The following is a 19,968-nucleotide window of genomic DNA, read 5'->3' on the forward strand; positions in this document are numbered from 1 at the left end:
TACTGCAGCAGAGCAACAAAGTGGCAGGTTTTATTTGGCTTGATTTTTTTTTTTTCCAGGCTTGGTTCCGGGTGTGACATCTGAAAGACACAGAAGATGAGGAAAAGGATCCATTTAGATTGATGATGGGCTGGAGGGAGGGAGACTGAACTTTGGACCAAGGGTCAACACAAGGCCTGCTGTGGGACAGTGAAGATAAAAGGCAGCAGGAGCCAGGTCTGTGCAGACATGAGAGTGCTGTAGGACTGAGCTGAGCCAGAAGATTTCATATGTACTGAAGGGGAAAAATATATGTGAGGAGGTGTGGTCGTGGAGTTCAGGAGAGGAGTTTTCCTCTTGACCTCACTGATCCACTCAACGAAGTAGGCAACCCTGGTGAAGACACTGGGGTGGACAGGATGCTGGCATTCCAGGCCCCAGCTGGCCAGTCCAACCAGAACCCAGACATGGGAGTGGAAGCAGACAAGGGGTCCTCCAGAATCGCCCTGATGAGAGAGAGAACGGTTAGTGTGGAGTCTGAGTCCAGACAGGTACAAGACTGCTGTCTGTGCTGCTCCTGCTTGAGTCAGAACTCCAGAAATCCCCACTTGTGGGGACCCTAGAGCCCCAGGGGAGCTCTGACTAGGTGCTAGAAGTATGAGTGAATGATGTCTATGTGGAAAGCCTCCCATTTTTCCTGTTAAATATCCTGGATTTAAATAACACCTTGTTATATGCTTACAGAAGAAGTGTATACACATTAAAGAAACCCCAGGTCTGGCCAAAAAAAAATTAAAAATTAAATAAAATCAAATAGACATTCCAAGCATCACAGCAAGAGGATGGATTGATTCTATGAATGAGAAGAATCAGGTTACACAGGAGAGATTACATACTCTGAAGAAAGAGAAGGGCATTGGGGGGGTCACAAACAGGTGGTGGAACAGAGAAAAGAATGGAAAAACCGGCAAAAGTAAAACGTAGCAAATATTTCCATTCTGGTTTCCCAGAATGAGTAAGGAAGACTGAAGACACCATTACAAGGTAAATCAGATGATCCTATTCACAAACTGAAAATCCAGCTACAAGATAATCCTGTAACTCCCATATACTCAATGCAGGGATCGGGTAAGAATTACTACCTCCGTGTAAAGGGATAGCTTTAGTGAAGAAATGTTCTGTCACGTTCCCTGTCTTGGAGGGTGAGAGCCAGGTGCCACCTGAGAGACTGAGATACTCTGGAGCCTGACAACAAGGAACACTGGTAGCTCAGGGAGTCTTGAGTCACTTCCATGTCGGTGACTCAAGAAGAGGGACGGCAGATATGGTTCCACAGATGAGTTCAAGCAGTGAAGAGCTCTGGCCAGGAAGGGCCCTGTGAGCACAGGCTTTCTCCTGTAGGGTGAGGATGGAGTTCTAGACTTCTATTCACAGTAATCAGATAACAACAAAGAACTTAGTCTATAGCCAGCTTAGTATTTAGTATCTAGGGGCCTGTCTCCCAGCCAGAAGTATTGACTGCTAGACTTAAGCCCAAATCCTCTCAACCACAGCCTCTCTACCTCAACCCACCCACAAGAGGAAGGTGAATTGCTTAGGCTGGGTCTGAAAAATGCTGAATCTTGTACCTAGCTGCTGCATCCCAGCAAGTATCAATTGTTGGGCAGGACTGAAGATCCTAAGTTCATATCATCTCATGAAACTTCCATAGCCCCTGCCTTTCCACAGACAGGTCAACTTCTGGATAGCAACTGTAAGCTTGAGATCAGTAGACAGATAAACTACCTCTAGAACAATGAGAATGAAGAAACAGAATCATACTCTAGAAGAAACTCACGAATGAAACAGTCAGATATGAGTACCATCTGTACATCCTACGTACAAAAAAATTCAGGATCATTTAAAGTTCCAATATGAAGATAATTGTTACTCTTGGACATTTGAGACAAGAAAAAGACAAGCGAAAGCAGGCAATGTGTCCATATGGGAAAGTTCAATCAACTGTACACCTGTAACTTTTTACATGTTCTTCTTTATTGCGATGTTTAGAATACACACCAAAAGGGATGTGGTAGGAGAGTTCTCCCAATGGCTAAAGAAGGGGCTAGTCTGGCAGGGGGATACTACTGTGGAATGGAACCCAGGGAAAACAGAGAGTGAATGGACACAAGAAGCCCATGCATGTCCACAAAGAAAGCAAAGGTGAACCTAGGTCCCCTGGGCAAACTGAAGCCCAGAGAATAGGCACAAGAAAAGCAGGTACCAGTTTTACTCACTTGGCAGATGGCCCTTCCGGTTGAGATGGACCCTGCACACAGCATCTCTTCGTGCACATAGCCTTTGACTTTGCCAGGTATTTGTCCATATAAGGTATTACAGATGTTACTCTCAACCAGGTCCACCTTACCCTCCTGGAGTGAGAAGGGTGGCAACAGTTTCACTGTGAAAATAAGCAGGTAGTCAGCGAAATGTCCCCATGGCTTAGGCCAAGGAAGCCCAGGCTACTCCGAGCCCACTCTCACTATGATATCTACTGCTACCCCTAAACATGAAGGTTTCTCAGATTAGCTGAGCTTTATCATTTGCTTCAGTCCTCCATCCATTCCTAAAAGTTCCTCTCCATTTCTCAAACCTTTCCACATTTCATCAGACTCACCGCAACAGGCTATATTCTACTATTACTTCATGACCCACTCAATGGCATTCAGCAAACATTCATTGACCCACCATTAGATGGTTATTCCCCCTTTGTTCCATCCACCCACCCATTTTCTCATACTCATCCTTCTATCCAGTCACTCTTTCACCAATATCTCCATTATACTCCCTTTCCATCTACTGTGGCAACACATCCAACCACTTACACCTTCCATTCACCTCCACACACACCCTCCTCCTCTCCCTCTCCTAACACAACCACCCACATCATCTATCTTTCCATATACCTCTCTCCTTCCTACTTTGCAGCCATCCTTTCAATAATCCACCCACATTTCCATCTATGCATCTACCTTATCTATCACTCATCCATCCCTTTTCCCTTCCATCTTCTTAAAGCCCTCTTAAGTCTCCTTATGATCTATCCATTCACCAAATCACTCTGCTATTCATTTACCCAGGTACTAGGTATCTTTCAGGCATCATCAATATAAGGAAGCATATTTGATTGGGGAAACAGAGGAGTAAAATAAATAAATAAACAAATGGATTTAATAAGTAACATGAAGGAAATAAAATAGAGACCTGGTAGGTAGTAGAGGTTGCCTATTTTACTTTACATGACTAAGTAAAACTCTCAGAGGAGAATATGAGTTCTGCAGGTCAAGATGGAAGTAGTCATATAAAGATTAGAAAGACCAGGTGAAGTGGGGGAGGAAATGGCCTGGGTATATTCAAGCATCAGTGAGGTGGCTGGTGTAACTTGAATGGGGTATGTGAAGGATTCAGGAAATGAGGCAGATAGGGAGTATGGTACCCACATCATGTAAGACCTTATAGGCAAGGTGGGAGTTTGAATTTTATGACAAGCACATGTAAGAAGGAATTAGAATATACTACACATAGAAATGATGTTGTTTGTACTGCATAGTAATACTGTCATATGTGCCAATATACTACGCCCTGGGGCACAGATTACTATGTTAAAACAAGACATGAGGGCTGGGAGTTTGGCCTAGTGGTAGAGCGCTTGCATAGCATGCGTGAAGCCCTGGGTTCCATTCCTGGGTACCAAATACACAGAAAAAGCTAGAAGTGGTACTGTGACTCAAGTAGTAGAACATTAGCCTTGAGCAAAAAAAAAGCTCAAGGATAGGGCCACAAGTTTGGCCTAGTGGTAGAGTGCTTGCCTAGCATGCACAAAGACCCAGGATCAATTCCTTGGTACCATACACATAGAAAAAGCTGGAAGTGGTACCGTGACTCAAGTGGTAGAGTGCTAGCCTTGAAGAAAGCCCAAGGACAGTGCTCAATCCCTGAGTTCAAGCTCCAGGACTGGCAAAAAAAATAATAAAAGACATGAAGGAAGATGTAGAATGCATGCAGCTCAGTCCACAGTAACCAAGATTTTTATCTCCCCTTTTTGCTCAATTAAATGAATGGATAATTTATTTTTTAAAAGAAGACATGACCTTGGAAGTGGCGCTGCAGCTTAAGTGGTAGAGCAATAGCCTTAAGGTGAAGAGTTTAGGGACAGCGCCCAGGTCCGGAGTTCAAGTCCCATGACTGACAAATCAAAAAATACATGACCTCTCCCTTCAAGGATGAAGCACTGCTTCATGTAGGTGTATGTTTAACATTAGCTGATATATGAATAGAAAGTGTTCCTGACATTTAATGGATAAGGACTAGGAATGCTAGCAATCCGGAATCAATAAAGACATATTCTCATTTGTGTGTGTGTGTGTGTGTGTGTGTGTGTGTATAATCCCTTTTAAGAAACAACATGCCAAACTACAATCCTATAATTATAAACCCATCTTCTGTCTCCATTATGTCATAAGTATGTTCTCCAAATCATAAACAATCCTTTCTTTAAAATAAGTATGCCTGGGTAGAAGTCTTTGCCTAAATTTCTTAACTTTCAAAACTCTAAAAAACAAAAATTAAGGCCAGGTGCCAATGGCTCATGCCTGAAAACCTAATTACTCAGGAGATCTGAGGATCATAGTTAGAAGCCAGGCCAGGAAAGAAAGTCTACTGTTAATTAAATATCAAAAATCCATAAGTGAATCTGTGGCTCAAGTGGCAGAATACTAGCCTTGAACAAGAAAAAATATACTTGGGGAGAGAGTTAAGGTTCTGAGTTTCAAGTACTAGACTGGCACAAAAACAAAAACAAGGTTTTCTCCATTATTTGGTTTCACCTGACAAGACAGAATAGTCTTTCATAAAACTAAAAGAGCCTTAAAGCAAATCATGTTAAGTGAGGTAAGTCAAGCCCAGAAAGACAAATGGTGCATATATTCTCCCCTGTGTGGAAGCTAGATCTAAAATACACCGTGACATGGTAAGTTATATAGGACTCTAGGCATTCACACTCAGTTAAGACCAAAAGAGGACACTCTTGGGAGTGGAACACAAAGGCACAATAGCATGTGCATCTGCTCATATAAACTAATAGTTAGCAAAATGAATTCCAGGAAATGGAAACAAGAGGTATTTTTTCTTTGTTACTATTTTTGTCTCCTTTTCTTTCTGTCTTGTTTATCCATCTTTGCGAGGATTAGGGAGAGGGCACAAAAATGGAGGGACCAAGAATAAACAAATGCAGCAGTGGAACTCACTCCACACTGTTGAAAATGAACTATGCAACTTGTGGGTGGGAAGGAAGGGAAAAACTGGGAGAGTTCAAAGGGCTGACATTGTCCAAAAAAATTGCCTATGTAACCATAACCCCTGTGTACATCAGCTTTATAATCACAATTTAAAAGAGCCAGGCCTGGCCCAGTCCTCATCTTATAAGACATGGAAATGGCTGTGGAGCCAGCCTGGACTTCTTCCTGATTGTGCTACTTCTCCCTTCTTTCTCACATGCTTCTTCTCCTCTGTCTCCTTGCCCTCCTCTTCCTATCCCTCCCATCTCTCCCCTGCTCCTTACTGTCCTCAGAGATCATGCCCCAGCCAGTTATCCAACAGGATGTATGACCAGGCAGCTGTAAGTCTATGGGTGGGAGGCAGACCGGAACAACGGAAGATGTGAACTTCACAGGTTGTTGTAGCTGCAGCATGGCAATATCACTCCCGAAGGGATGAAGCTTCTCAAATTCTGGGTGGATGACAATCCGGCTCACCAGTATATTTTGGGTGTGCTGGGTTTGCTGATACAGGTGAGTGTTTCCCAACATAATCTGATAGTTCTCTGGGTCGTGAGATTTGCTGGAAGAGACAAGACAGGACCCATTATCACCATGAGCTGAGTGTGGGACCAGCCTTGTGCTTCCCACAGCTCTTTCCAGGCCTCCAATTTTATAGAAGTGATCAAAAGAAAAAAAAAATCACTTGAGCCAGGTGCTGATGGTTCATCTGTAATCCTGACTACTCAGGAGGCTGAGATCTGAGGATTGTGGTTTGAAGCCAGCTTGGGCAAGAAAGGCTTCGAGACTCTTATCTGTGGCTCAAGTAGTAGAATGCTAGCCTTGAGAAAAAGATGCTCCTGGACAGTGCCCAGGCCTTGAGTTCAAGTCTCAGAACTGGCCAAAATAAGAAAACAACTGCAACAACAACCAAATGTCACTTGGCTACTTAGAATGTGATTCACTGGAAAACGGGGATGGTGAAGAGACACCTAGGTCTGCAAGTAGCCTGGACACGTTCTATGGATGGTCACAGAGCACATCTGTGTTGTGGGAGATGGACATACAGGACAGGAGCCTTTGTGATAGAGTTGATGGTGAAGGATGAGGAGGAGCTGGGCATGAAAAGAAGCACTGGGTACAGAGGAGTAACCCATGTAGAGGAGGAACTGTGAGTAAAGGAAAGACCAATGTGTGTTTAGTGGCGGCAGACAACCCGGGGCAAAACCCTCTCTTTACTACCTTGGCATCTTCTGACCTTGCCAGACCCTCCTTAAAGGTCCCAGGGAAGAACTCACTTGAGAAAGCAGTGGGCTGCAGAAACCAGCCACTGGGCATCGATGAGGACTGCTCCACAGAAGTGCTGGCTCCGGAAGAGCAGGCTGGCTTGCCATGGCCACTGGCCAGCCATTGCACTCTGGCCTCCAAACACCTTTCCCATCACCTTGGGCTTCCCACAAACTGTGAAGACATTCCAACCATCTGTTAGAGACACACTATTCTGTGTCCCAGAATATCACCCGAACAAGTCTTTCCACACCATTTCAAGTTTGGTAGATCAAAGCCAAAGTACAAGTGACCTGGCCTAAATGGCCTACTGCCAGGGATGGAGTGACCAAAAACATTGGCAAGCTATATGGAAATAAGATCACAAGGGCTATGAAAGAGTAGCCCATTCTTGAGTGGGCCTGCCAAGGGCAGGTGTACTTGGGAGGGATGCCTTGTGACATTTTCTCATGTAACACATTTTTAGGTCTACCTTTCAGATCAAAGAAATGATGTTCTCACAGGCTGCTATTGTCACTTGCTCAAGGTGTGGCCCCTAATGGCTGTGGCCATTTCATTTCATCCCAATATCCAGGGAGAAAGAATGACAAACAAGACTCAGTGTAATTTGAGGCAAGTCTCTCCTGCTACCTTTCTCACCACCCCCTTCTCTCTCCCTTCCTCTTGCTCTTTCCTTTTCTGCTCCCCCTCTCCTTCCTTGTCTCTCCCCGCTCAGGGTTTGAATTTAAGGCCTCAAGATACTCCATTTCTAAAAGAAAGGGTGGACAATTTGGGTTCTAAGACACACCTAGAAGAGGAGCAAGAATGCTTTGTGCCCAGGCCTAAGCTTCCCAGACCTAACAGGTGAAATTTGTAGGCTCAGCAGCAGCCTCTGCTGCTCCCTATCCTCCTCCGGCCCACACCAACAACACTCCTGTTCCTCTGTCCTTCTATTCTGCTCCAGGGCTGGACAGATGTTAGACATTTATCCAACCCCATGCTGGGTCCTGGAGTATATTCCCATCTCACCCACCTTGGTCGATGCCCACGATATCTGGCTCCGAGGTGAAGGCCGGTAAGATGTGGGTGCGATTTGGCGCTGGCCCCACTCCCTCCCACTCTGCCTTGACCTCCAACCGACCCTGAGCCCAACCCTCAGAGCCCTGGGGCCCAAGAGTCGTTGACCCCCAGCCCAATGGTGATCCAACGTTTCTCTGCTGGGTCCTCGGAGCCTTGGAAGAGCCTGGGTCACTAGGCAGTGTAGTGGGGGTAGTTTTGGGGGTCAGGGGCAGCAGCAGAAGAGGCAGAGGCCAAAGCAGAACGCAGGGCCCACTGAGAGTCATCACAGTTCCTGCGCCCATGCCAAATCCCTGGAAGAGGCCCCCGACCGCTCCCTGACCAGGGTTTGATCTTGCCCTACCCAGGATGGACCCTGCCTTGAAGCCGACCAAGACACCCCAAGACAGTGCTTGACCTCAGTTGGATCCAGGCCCTCTCTCCCTCCCTGGCCCCGCCCTAGTCCTTCCTACAACAGACTCCAACCGACCCAGGGGCCCTGGCACAGCCCTGATCCCAGCCTGACCCCAGGCTTCCACATATCCACTAGGAGAAGGCTAGAGAATTGGGACGGGATAAGAAAAAGGTCATCCAGGAGTAGAGTGCCTCTGAACCTAGGTTTCATTCCTAGCACACACACACACACACACACACACACACACACACACACACACACACACACACACACTCACACACAAACCATAGGGAGGAATACTGTTTATCAGGAAAATGAAGATGGTATTGCAACCATTTAATGAGACTGTCAGACTTGGCATAAGCAGTAAAATCACTATTGAATTGTGGGATACAAGATCTTAATATCAAAGGCACACCCCATCTCTGTAATACCTTGCATTTAAATGTGGGATCCTGCTGGGTTTTTTTTTTAACCTACATTCTTCTGTTTTTGTTTTTGGTTTTGTTGTTTTTTTTTTTTTTCCCTAGAGCCTCTGGGGTTTGCTTGTGGGGTTTTTTGTTTTGTTTTGAAGATTTTTGTTAACATTGATTTTTACATCACATTTCAAATGTCCTGTTTAACAAACAAGTATTCAAGAAAGGATTCTCTATCTACAATCACTGGCACATAGATTTTAGAACATAATTAAAATTAAGCTGAGGGTTTGTATGTCATAGATACATATCAATTATATAACATTATGTTTATAGAGAATATATTCCATCATATATTTTATGTCTATGTAGTTATATTTATATCTCCAAGACCATGTCCATAACCTCGGGTAGCCAAATATTGAGTCATCACTCTTGTACTGTTTGGATCTAATATCCATGTGCCTTTTGTTCCTTTGGTCTTGACTTATCTCACTCAACATGATTCGCTCTAATTTCATCCACTTCCCACCGAATGCCATTATTTTATCTTGTCTGTTGGCTTTGTTTTGTTTTAACCCACTAGTTTATAAATCTTGAAGTCCAATGATTTTTTTTTTGCCAGCCCTGGGCTTGAACTCAGGGTCTGGGCACTGTCCTTAGACACTTTTTTTCTCAAGGCTAACATCTTGCCACTTGAGCCACAGTACCACTTCTGGCTTTTTTCTGGCACTGAGCAATTGAACGCAGGACTTCATGCCTACTAGGTAAGTACTCTACCCGTAGGCCAAATTCCCAGCCCTCTAGTGACCTTTTAAATACCACTCTTAAAGAAACAAAATCATCAAATGGAGTAGAATTTGTTTTGTGCACTTAAAATTAATTTAGAGAGGGACATGAAAGCAAACCTAACCAGCTCCTAATAACTTACTTAGTGACTTTTCCTTCTGTGCATTGTCCAAATAAGACAATTGTGTAACTTGCCTGCTTCGCTTTCTCATTCACCTCATGAGAACTTTTCCTGTGGGAGAGCTTCGCCTAGCTCTCCCTAGTGCTCAAGGCTAGTGCTATACTACTTTGAGCCACTGCTCCACTTCTGGTTTTCTGATGGTTAGAGATAAGAATCTCACAGATTTCCCTGCCTAGCTGGTTTTGAACAATGATTCTCAGATGTCAGCCTCCTGAGTAGCTAGGATTACAGGCATGAGCCACTGGTGCATGGCTATGGTGGGTTTGTTATTGTTGTTTGCCAGTCTTGGGGTTTGAACTCAGGGCCTGAGCACTATCATTGGGCTTTCCCAAGGCTAGAGTTCTACCACTTGAGCCACAGCACCATTTCTGGCTTTTTTCTATGTGTGGTACTGAAAAATCAAACCCAGGTCTTCGTGCATGCTAAGCAAGCACTCTACCACTAGGCCAAATTCCTGGCTCCTGGTGATTCCTTAAAGGGAGATACAGCTGTCTTTTGTCTACTTCCTGGCCACCATAGGGTGTTGAGGAATCTTCCATTACACCGGCCACTATCAAGGCCCAGACAATGAGCCAAGTGACCATGGACTGAAGCCTAGGAATCCTGAACCCAAATAACTATGTCCTTCTTATAAGCTACTCCTCTTAAATATTTTCATTATATTAACACCCTTTATAACCACAACACAGCAGGCTTCTTCCCCGGCCTGTACAAACTCACCTCCTGTATATGCAGATAGCAGGGAATTAATTCAGGAGTCTCAGCTTGGGGCTCAGTGGTCTAGACTCTTCATAACAGCTAAGCCTTTACTGGTCTACCTGTTGGGAAACAAGTATATCTGTCCTCCCCCAAGCTTAGAACTGAGGTGTGGAATGAAGCACTTCTCATAGAAGTGTAGAAGGTTTCCTAAGGTGTAGCCTGGACCAGAGGAACATACAGACTAAGAAGCCAGGCTGCTGATGGAAATCCCTGAATCTGTGTCAGCTCTGCGAACTGAGCCTGGGCTTCTCTGTGAAACTGGAGTAATAACTGCTAACTCCAGGGGCTGTGAAGATTAGAGTTAGTGTCTGTGAAGTGCTTTGGTTAGGTGACTGGCATAACATGTTGTCATAAGTATTCTGAAGCCTAGCAAATAAACTGCTTGTGACCTAAAAATGCAGGCATCTTTCCTATCCACACATCATCAAGTCTTCTGATGCTTGGAGAGTGCCTGCAGTCCCTGCTCTCACATCTAAACTTCAGCCTCAGCATTTGCCTCACAATGATGTGAGAGCTACCAATGGTGTGTCTGGCAGTGTTCAGACCCCAGGGATAAGAGGAGATCCTGGAAAGCTTACATTATGGTGTCTGTGCTTAGGTAAAAGCAAAGGATGAAGAATAGACTTGGAGAGCGTGCTTTTTTTCTTTTGTGTCATATTTTCCCACAGTTCTACCGCAGTAATGGATTTTATCAGATAAAATTCATTCTACCTAGTTGAATTGTGTCAAAAGTGACCCAACTTACTCACCTGGTTCACCCCTGCCTGCACTATCCCCCTCCCCCACTGGCTCTGGGCTCAGCCATGGGACTTCCCTTCTTGGGGTCTTGCTCTTGCTTCTTCATGGTCATGTTGAAGCCACCTGTTGTGTAAGAGGTGGGGTCCCCAAAGGGCTCTAGTGTGTGACTCTGTCCAGAGGGGGCAGGAGGGCTGTCTGTTAGAGCCACCCCAAACCACTGATTCTCACTCACTAATATAAAATGCCTATTTTTCACACCTGCTGAATTTTTCAATTACCTATGTCTACAGTGTCAGAGCAGTAGGTGTGTGTGTGTGTGTGTGTGTGTGTGTGCTCATGACTGTACTCTATCTCTTGAGCCACACCTCTAGTCCAGCAATTTTGCTATTTGGTTAGAAATAGTCCTGAGGAATGTTCTGGGAAGGCTAGCCCAGAATTAGGGCCCTCAGATCTCCAGTCTACTGAATAACTAAGATTCCAGGTACAGTCACCAGCACACACTTCTATTATTTTCTTTGCCCATTCATTAGTTGTTGGGCACCTAGGCCAATTTCACAACTACATGTTATGAATATTGTTATGATAAATATGGGTGTGCAAGTGTTTCTCTTGTATGTTGATTTCTCTGCATTTGATATATGCATAGGTGTGATATAAAAATGTCAAAAAATCATTTTATGATGACTTTACATAGTAGTTGTACTAGATTATTCCTACAAAGTGCATATGAGTGTTCTTTGTTATCACATTCTCACTAGCATTTGTTGTTTTTTGATGACTTTGGTGAAAAAACATTTGACTCGGGTGAAAAAGATTATCAGTGTACTTTTGATTTTCATTTCCTTCAGACCAAGGATGCTGAACGTTACAGAGAATAGCATGTGAAAAGGATGTCTCTCGGGATAAAACTAGAAAGGAAGACCAAGTCAATAAAAGATTAAAGATGGGCTGAAAATGTGAAAACATTAGCTTGCATTCTAATTCTTGGTAAGTTTGCTGTTCTGGACATTCTTTATGCATTCATATTTACAGGATATATAAGCTTTCTTTCCTTAGGCTAGTGCTGGGACTTGAACTCAGGGACTCATACTTGGGAACAGAAGGCTAGAGCTCTACCACTTGAGCCATAGCTCCACTATTGGCTCATTAATTAGAGATAAGAGTCTCTGGGCTGCTAGACATTAGTGGCTTATAATTCTAGCTACTCAACAAGCTGAGATCTGAGGATTGCAGTTTGAAGTCAGCCTGGGCAGGAAAGTCCATGAGACTCTAATCTTCAATTAACCACCTAAAAACTGGAAGTGGAGCCACAGCTCAAGATGATAGAGTGTTAGTCTTGAGCATAAAAGTTCAGGGACAGTATACAGGTCCTGAGTTTAAACCCTACAACTGACCAGCAACAACAACAACAAAATGTCTCTGATGCTGGAGGGGATGTGGCCAGGAGGGATCACTACTACAGTTGGTGGGAGTGCAAACTCATTCAACCACTATGGAAAGCAGTATGGCAGTTCCTCAAAAGACTAAACATAGAACTCCCCTATGACCCAGAAATTCCACTACTTGACATTTACCCAACCATCCAGAAACAAGGGCATACTAATTCTACTAGCACAATGATGTTCATTGCAGCACTATTTACCATAGCAAAGATATGGAACCAACCCAGATGTCCCTCAGTTGATGAGTGGATCAACAAGATGTGGTATTTGTACACAATGGAATTCTATGCTGCTGTCAGAAAGAATGACATTGCCCCATTTGTTAGGAAATGGAAAGACTTAGAAAAGATCATATTAAGTGAAGTAAGCCAGACTCTAAGGAACTTAGGCTCAATGGTTTTCCTCATTTATCATAATCAGTAGAAACCTTGGGCTCTCCTAGCAGAGATTTACAATAGAACAAAACCTCAATACAGAAGGCCATACAGTGTGATGCTAATGAAAGGACCTCTAGGATATAAAAACAAAAGCCATATAATGAGTGATCATTGTCCTTAATATACTATGTTATCTCTCATCTCTTTTGCTGTCCCTTGGTTAACTCATATTGTTACAGTATTTCACTTTGTTATCTGATATATTGGATAAATGTGTATTTGGTTATTTGAAATTGGATAGGGAAGAGGGGAAAACAAGATGAGGGGCGGAAGTGGGGGGAGGGAAATGGGGACCAAGACATGAGAAAGGGTATCAATGTTTGTGAAGTAATGCACCTTCTATCTGGTGAATATAATGTAACCCTTCTATTAATTACAATAAAAAATATATGAAAAAATGTCTCTGAGCTTTCCTGTTTGGTCTGGCAAAAAGTAATACAGAGATTAATCAGGTAGTCTTTAAATTACGATGCTATATGTTTCCTGCTTCACTCTGCTAGGTTATGGATGATAACTAAAGACTGGAATGCTGCTTTGCCAATACCACTTTATAAAGTATGAGTAATCAAGGGGAGAGGAGTTTGGCCTACTGGTAGAGTGCTTGCTCAGCATGCACAAAGACCCAGGTTCAATTCCTTGGTACTGTTATGCCCAAGTCTCAGGACGACCACCAAGAGACCACCGAGAGTCAGACGTTCCGAAATGCAAAAGCAAGGCTTTATTCAGGCGGGCTAGCTCCGGGCTCCGTCCTACACTCCCATACAGCGGGAGCCCAGGAGGAAGCCCTGAACAGCTTTTCTACAGGGCTTTTAAAGGCAGACTACAGATTTACATCAACACAGCAATCAGCTATTGGAATGAGATAAGGTAGGGGTTAGGGACAGTTCAGGGCGGTTGGAGCTAAGGGGGATTCCTATACCAGTAGAGTCCTAATTAGCTGTCTAAGGGTAGTTTTATGGTTTTAGAAAACAAATGCCATCCCTTGAATTTACGTGCGAGTTCTGCTTTGGAAAACAAATGCCATCCCTTGAATTTACACAGAGTTCTGGTTAATTTTAACACAGACAGGTCAGTTCCTGGGACTTAATGGCACCACAATTCTGTTTCTTTAATTTGGGTGCACTTTTGGGTCACTCACAGTTTAGATAAAAAACAAGACAGTTGCTGCTTCAGAATGGGGGCGCTTTTTTTAGCTCTTCAGTACCACATACATAGATACATAGAAAAAGCTGGAAGTGGTGCTGTGGCTCAAGAGGTAGAGCTCTGGCCTTGAGAAAGCCCAAGGACAGTGCCCTGAGTCCAAGCCAGGACTAGAAACAAACAAATAAAAAATCACCACAAACAACAAAAAGCAACATTTAAAGTGTGAGTAATCAAAGAAGCTTAAAAGATGGATTCTTTCCCGAGAGTGGTCTTCACTAGAAAATAGCAATATTTTCTGGTTTTCCCAGGAGAGAACTGGCCCACAGTTTTTAGCTGGGTTTACACTTTCTAGCTAGGATACATATTCTCTGAGTGATAAGCAGGAATAAGTAGCTGCAGTGATCAGACATAAAGGTTTTTTTTATTATTATTAAGACTTACGTTATAGTCCTAAACTAAGAATTGTTCTTTGCCAATTTTAAATCTTCTTTGGAAGAGTCAAAGTCAAGGATTTCAGAGCTAGGTACATCTCTGAGGTCACTCAGATCAGGGAATCCGTGAGGCTCTGTTCCCATGGTGCTGTGAGTTTAATATTCTAAACCACTATTAAATCACTTTACAGAGAAACTTCCAGGTAGCCTCACTGTTCTATCTCAGACCTGCCCAGCCAGTCTCTTAACGGGCAGAATGGGTTTCGTAATACAGAAGTTACCCTTCAAAACAGGAGAGTCAGGGTACCTGCGGAGAGCACTCGTGAACAATATGGCAGAAGAGAAGAGGGCCAAGCTTCACATTCAAAAACTCCAGAAAGCTTTAAATATCCGCGTGCGAGAGATTGATAAAGAAAAGGCAAACTTGAAGAACTTTTTGTTGAAGCTTCACAAGACAAGTGGTTATTTTCCCTCAACATCATCATTCTTGTGATTGACTAATGGCAAAGATTTCAACTCGGAGAACGTGAGCCTCCAATTACCTCTATAGAATCCCAAGAAAGCAGTATAAGCAACCAGGACATGACATTAAAAAAAAAAAAGACTGTAATTAAAGGCACAAAGAGAATGTCTATGAAATAATTAACTGGTATCTACTACTTTTAATAGAGACTATGTGTTGATTTTTCCTGATGACCTCATTTCTTTACAACAGGAAGCCACAATACGTGGTGCACACATTACTTTCTTACAAGCTTTCTTTGAGAGAAGAGCAAAGCTTAGCTGCTTTTAAGTGCCTTTTAATATTGACAATAAAATGTTATATTTTCTTTAATCCTGTCCTTTTGTCACTGATGTCAATTATTTTCCTATAGTCTGAATAGTATGGATAAATAAAAGTTGATATTGAAATTATGTTGAAAATAATAGCAAGAAAGCATAGATTATTGAATCTATAAGATGAATCTGTTCTACTCTAGGCTTCTTCAATTATGTGTCTGTGTGATTCTGGACTTAGAAAGTCTTTGATTCAAGCTGAAGCTAATAATACCTATAATAAAAGATGGCTTTTAAGAGCTTGGGATGTAGCTCAATGGTGGAATGTTAAGCTATGTGCAAAGCCCTGGTTTCAATCTCTAGCACTACAAAAACAAGACTGAACGGTTTCTAAAGAATTTGGGAGTTTGACCTAGTGGTAGAGTGCTTGCCTAGCACGCACCAAGACCAGGGTTCGATTCCTCAGTACCACATACATAGAAAAAAAGCCACAAGTGGTGCTGTGGCTCAAATGATAGAGCTCTAGCCTTGAGAAAGCCCAAGGACAGTGCTCGTACAAGCCTAAGACTGGCAAAAAAAAAAAAAAGAATTTGGGAATAATATATTGATGTACTTACTCATAATTTCTGAATAATGCTATTTTTCTAGCAAAAATCTCTATGCATGTCTTTTTAAAAGACTGTATCTTGTATACTTATTTTACTACTTTTTTTTTCAGTTGTGGGGCTTGATCTCTGGGCCTAGGTATTATCCTTAAGCTCTTCAGCTCAAGGCTACCACCCTTGAGCCACTGCACCACTTCTGGTTTTCTGGTGGTTAATTGGAGATAAGAGTCTCACAGACTTTAGTGCCCAGACTGGCTTTGAACCAAAATCCTCTGATCTCAGCCTCCTGAGTAGCTAGGATTACAGGCCTAAGCCACCATGACTGGCTTACTACTCACTTTTTTATGCAGTCTTAACATTTCCACTGATCATATTACAAATGTCTCTCCACATTATCTACTGATTTTTGAAGCTACAGGTTCAATTATTTTGCTTTAGACTCAACAAATACCTTCTGGAGACACAGAAAAGTGTTGGTGGTGCCACCAGCCACAATTTTTATTACACATATTAAAATGTAAATAATTAACTAATTCAGATGAATTTTTGTTTGGTAATTATCATGAATTTTCTTTGGATTTGAAAATAAATAGAAGCCCTACATGTATTAGCCTAAATGATGAGGGGATCAGACAGACTGCCCTCCAAGGCACGAATTCATTGCAGTGGTAATCATTCTTACCTTATCTCCTTTCTAACCTGAGTAATGGGAAGACCTGAGGAAGTCTTATCGGTCTTCTGCATGCTTCTGCAGGACTCTGCAGGACTTCAATGGGCCCTTACACTGCCCCAGGTGTGGCAGTGTCTGCTGAATGCCATGGAAGCAACCCTTTGAGTTGGCACGTTTTCCAGGTGCTTCTTCCTGGAATGAGGACTCAAATCCCAGAGGCCATGTTGTCCTGGGAAGAGTCAGTGTCTGACTCAGCATGCTAATTTCTTCTGTCCCCATCAAGACTGCCCTTGCCACACAGCTCCAGGTCAGGGATCCCTAGAGCTGTGCGTATTCCTGGGTCACACATCCTCCCCGGGAGGATAGGTCTGGATCTCATCATCCTCTTCCAAGAAACCTCCCATGTAGGGGAACTGTATCCCTGCCTCTCAAACCCTTCCTGAGAGGTTTAGAGGGACTGGGAACACCATGTTCCCTTATTAGATCTCTAATATGCCTTTTGCTATTTCCTCAGCAAAAACTCCAGCACTTCAACTTATCCAAATCTTCCCTTCATGTGAGTAGGACAGCTCTCTTGTCTTTCTTGCTGTGCAGTGGGACTTGTGGCAGCCTGTTCCTCTATTTGCCCCATTCTCTCCTCCAGTGCTACTGGGATGCCTCAGTCCTGATCCGCCTCACCACTCAGGAAGCCCATCTGAGGACATCTACGATGGAGCTTCAGAACTCCTCCAACAGTGTCAAGAGCTAACATAGACTTCTAGCAATGACTCCATCCACCACAGCCATGACTATGCAGGGTTCAGCTGCGATCTTATGGGGAGGTAAAACCTGCACTGGGGGCTGAAAATGTGGCTTAGTAGTAGAGTGCTTGCCTAGCATACATGAAACCCTGAGTTTGATTCCTCAGTACCACATACACAGAAAAAGCTGAAAGTGGTGCTGTGGCACAATGGTAGAGTGCCATCCTTGAACACAGAGAGAGGAGCAGAGACAGTTCCCAGGCCCTGAGTTCAAGCCCCAGGACTGGCAAAACAAACAAAACTCTGCACTGACAGAGCTAACTTAGGAAATGGCATGTTAGGATATTGTACAAAGCAGACTGAAGTAAACAGCTTTTTAATCTTTATTTTCTAATATTGAGAAAATTTTCCTCCTTATTTTTGAAGAAATGGTCCACTCTGTAAACATTGGTCAGGCATACCTATGACTGAAGCTGAAAAGAGTTCGCTTCTCCTCCTCTTTTCCCACCTGGCCTCGACTTGTGGGTCCATGAACTAGGTAGATACAGCAAATCACTGATGCCTTCTGAGCCCCTCCCCCCTGGAGAAATGGGGAAGTTTTCCTATTGTGACTGTGGTACCTATTCAGTGACATGAGATAAGCAAAGCAGTGGTGCTGACATCACATAGCCAAGACAGATTGGGGGGAAGGCATCTTGACTGTCTCCAACTGCCTGCTGTCTTTGAATCGGTCCTTTTTTTCTAGCTTTCCCATGAAGCCAGTGGGTGGACAATGCCTTCCAAAAAGCTGCTTTCCTGGCTTCACTTAGTGAGTGGCAGAGCCTATTGCTTGTAGTTAAAAAACTCTTGAGTGACATGCCCACCAAGCCAGCCAGGCTCTACACCAAGGACTCAAAATAAAAATGGCTGTTCTTGAGTTATATGCATGGTCCTTCAAAAATTACCTACGTGATAGCAAGAACTATGTATTAATGTGTGTTTACAGGACAGAATAGAATAGAAAGATAAAAATATTTTAGTTAATTACACGTTTGGATGACAAAAACAATAATGTAATTCTAATAACTTTACACACAGCTTTCCAATAGACAAACATTCAGGTTCTGTTTGCCATTTAGGAGTTAAAAACCTTAAGTAGGTAGTCAGCAGCTAGAAAATGGGCTTGATAATGGCTAGCTGCTCCCATTTTGTATTTCATTTTCCAGAAAAACAACTTCATTATTTATTGCACCTACTTCACTGGCTTCTTGTGAGAAGTCAAGTAACAGAGGCACAATGTATTTGGTACATAGTGGGCATCTGAGAACTATTCATTGCTTTCCCAACATGGATAATATAACTTAGTCTTTGTATGCATGCAAGCTCTTTACCAACAATGAAAAAGTCTTCAAGGTGCCAGGAATTTGGCCTAGTGGGAAAAGTGCTTGCCTAGCATGCACAAAGACCCGGGTTCAATTCCTCGGTACCACATACATAGAAAAAGCTGGAAGTGGTGCTGTGGCTCTAGTGGTAGAGCTCTAGCCTTGAAGAAAAGCCCAAGGATGGTGTTCAGGCCATCAGTTTAAGCCCCAGGACTGGCAAAAAAAAAAAAAAATTCTTCAACTGATGAAATCTTTCAGTTATGCCGAACTTTAAAGCAATATGACCTCAGAATACTTGTTCCAATGCTTCTGGCTTCGACAGCCACAATGCTCATGCTATCACTTTTCACATGGATAAATCCACTGCAAAGAGAAAAGACATGCCAGGTATTAATCTTAGGAAAGGATAGCCAGGCAGTGGTGGCTCACACCTGTAATTCTAATTACTCAGGAAGATGAGATCTAAGGATTGCAGTTAGAAGCCAGCCTAGGCAGGAAAGTCTGTGAGACTGTTTATTTCCAATAAACTACTCAAAAAATCCCAGAAGTGGCACTGGAGCCCAGAATTCAAGCCCTAGGACTGGAACAAAAAGGAGGAGGAGGAGGAGGAGGAGGAAGAGGAGGAGGAGGAGGAGGAGGAGGGGAGGAGGAGGGGCCAGGAGTGTGGCCTAGTGGTAGAGTGCTCGCCTAGCATGCATGAAGTCCTGGGTTTTATTCTTCAGTACCACATACACAGAAAAAGCCAAAAGTGGTGCTTTGGCTTCAAGTGTAGACCACTAGCCTTGAGACCCAAGGACAACACCCAGGCTCTGAGTTTAATCCCCAGGACTGGCAAAAAAAAAAAAAGGAAGGAAGGAAAAGAGGGAGAAAGAGAGGGAGGGAGGAAGGGAGGGAGGCAAACATTTAATAAGTGCTTTTACATGAAGATATAGTTCAGCTTTCTGTACTTTTTCTCACCTAACTAACTCTATACAACCCTTGTTTATTCTGAGCTCTATTTTAAAGAACTGAATATTTGCCATGACTGGAAACATCACATCCTAAAACAAGAATATCAATATATGACCTTACTGAGAGTAACAGCAGCTGCCTGAACCACAGGGATTCTAGGTATTCTAAGAAACATCTGAGCTGGGTGTTGGTGATTCAAGCCTGTAATCCTAGCTACTCAGGAGGCTGAGATCTGAGGATCACGGTTCAAAGGCAGCCTGGGTACAAAAGTCCGTGAGACTCTTGTCTCCAATTAACCACCAGGGAACCAGCGCTGTGGCTCAAGGAGTAGCTAGACTTGAGCTGAAGAGCTTAGCGACAGCACCCAGGCCCAGAGTTCAAGCCCCATGACCAAAAGAAACATCTGATTAGGAGCACCTAGTTTAATCTAGCCAAGTTGGAATCATTTCCCTAGAGTACAGAATTCTTGAATGAAAGAGGTGTAACTTTAGGAGCTCATGAATGCAGTCGTTTTTCAT

General features: G+C 43.3%; 2 protein-coding genes and 1 long non-coding RNA gene across 4 annotated transcripts in view; 1 reads left to right on the forward strand and 2 right to left on the reverse strand.

Moving 5' to 3' along the window:
* Positions 1–7,952, reverse strand: LOC150065158 (putative serine protease 47). 2 transcript variants are annotated; one of them, XM_090329740.1, is made up of 5 exons: positions 7,573–7,952; positions 6,572–6,734; positions 5,579–5,856; positions 2,256–2,419; positions 1–485 (listed from the first exon to the last, which is right to left on the reverse strand). In XM_090329740.1, the coding sequence occupies exons 1-5, from the start codon at positions 7,898–7,900 to the stop codon at positions 165–167; spliced, it is 1,254 nt and encodes a 417-aa protein (XP_090185866.1). In that variant the 5' UTR covers positions 7,901–7,952; the 3' UTR covers positions 1–164. The 2 variants fall into 2 exon arrangements, with proteins under 2 accessions (XP_090185866.1, XP_090185865.1); XM_090329739.1 differs by having other exon boundaries at positions 6,572–6,755.
* LOC150065159 (uncharacterized) overlaps positions 7,812–19,968 on the forward strand; it is a 13,902-nt gene continuing 1,745 nt past the window's right edge. Inside the window, exons 1-3 of the long non-coding RNA XR_016534918.1 lie at positions 7,812–9,193; positions 11,742–11,880; positions 17,042–17,219. This is a non-coding gene — a long non-coding RNA (uncharacterized LOC150065159). The remainder of the gene's footprint in view (positions 9,194–11,741; positions 11,881–17,041; positions 17,220–19,968) is intronic.
* Positions 17,499–19,968, reverse strand: part of LOC150065160 (F-box/WD repeat-containing protein 12-like) — a 17,828-nt gene continuing 15,358 nt past the window's right edge. Inside the window, exon 10 of the mRNA XM_090329764.1 lies at positions 17,499–18,862. Coding sequence (XP_090185890.1) covers positions 18,754–18,862 — 109 coding nt within the window. The 3' untranslated portion in view covers positions 17,499–18,753. The remainder of the gene's footprint in view (positions 18,863–19,968) is intronic.

This window comes from Megascapheus bottae, chromosome 3, assembly GCF_031878675.1.
Source record: "Megascapheus bottae isolate mThoBot1 chromosome 3, mThoBot2.hap1, whole genome shotgun sequence".
Taxonomy (NCBI): Eukaryota; Metazoa; Chordata; class Mammalia; order Rodentia; family Geomyidae; genus Megascapheus; species Megascapheus bottae.

Excerpts from the sequence above, each read along its gene's own strand:
- LOC150065158 (XM_090329739.1), bottom strand. The coding sequence starts at position 7,900 with ATGGGCGCAGGAACTGTGATGACTCTCAGTGGGCCCTGCGTTCTGCTT. Across the intron at positions 2,420-5,578 it reads GGGCATGATCTCTGAGGACA|TGAAACTGTTGCCACCCTTC; the intron begins GTAAGGAGCAGG and ends TTATTTTCACAG. Across the intron at positions 486-2,255 it reads CCGGAAGGGCCATCTGCCAA|GGCGATTCTGGAGGACCCCT; the intron begins GTGAGTAAAACT and ends CTCTCTCATCAG.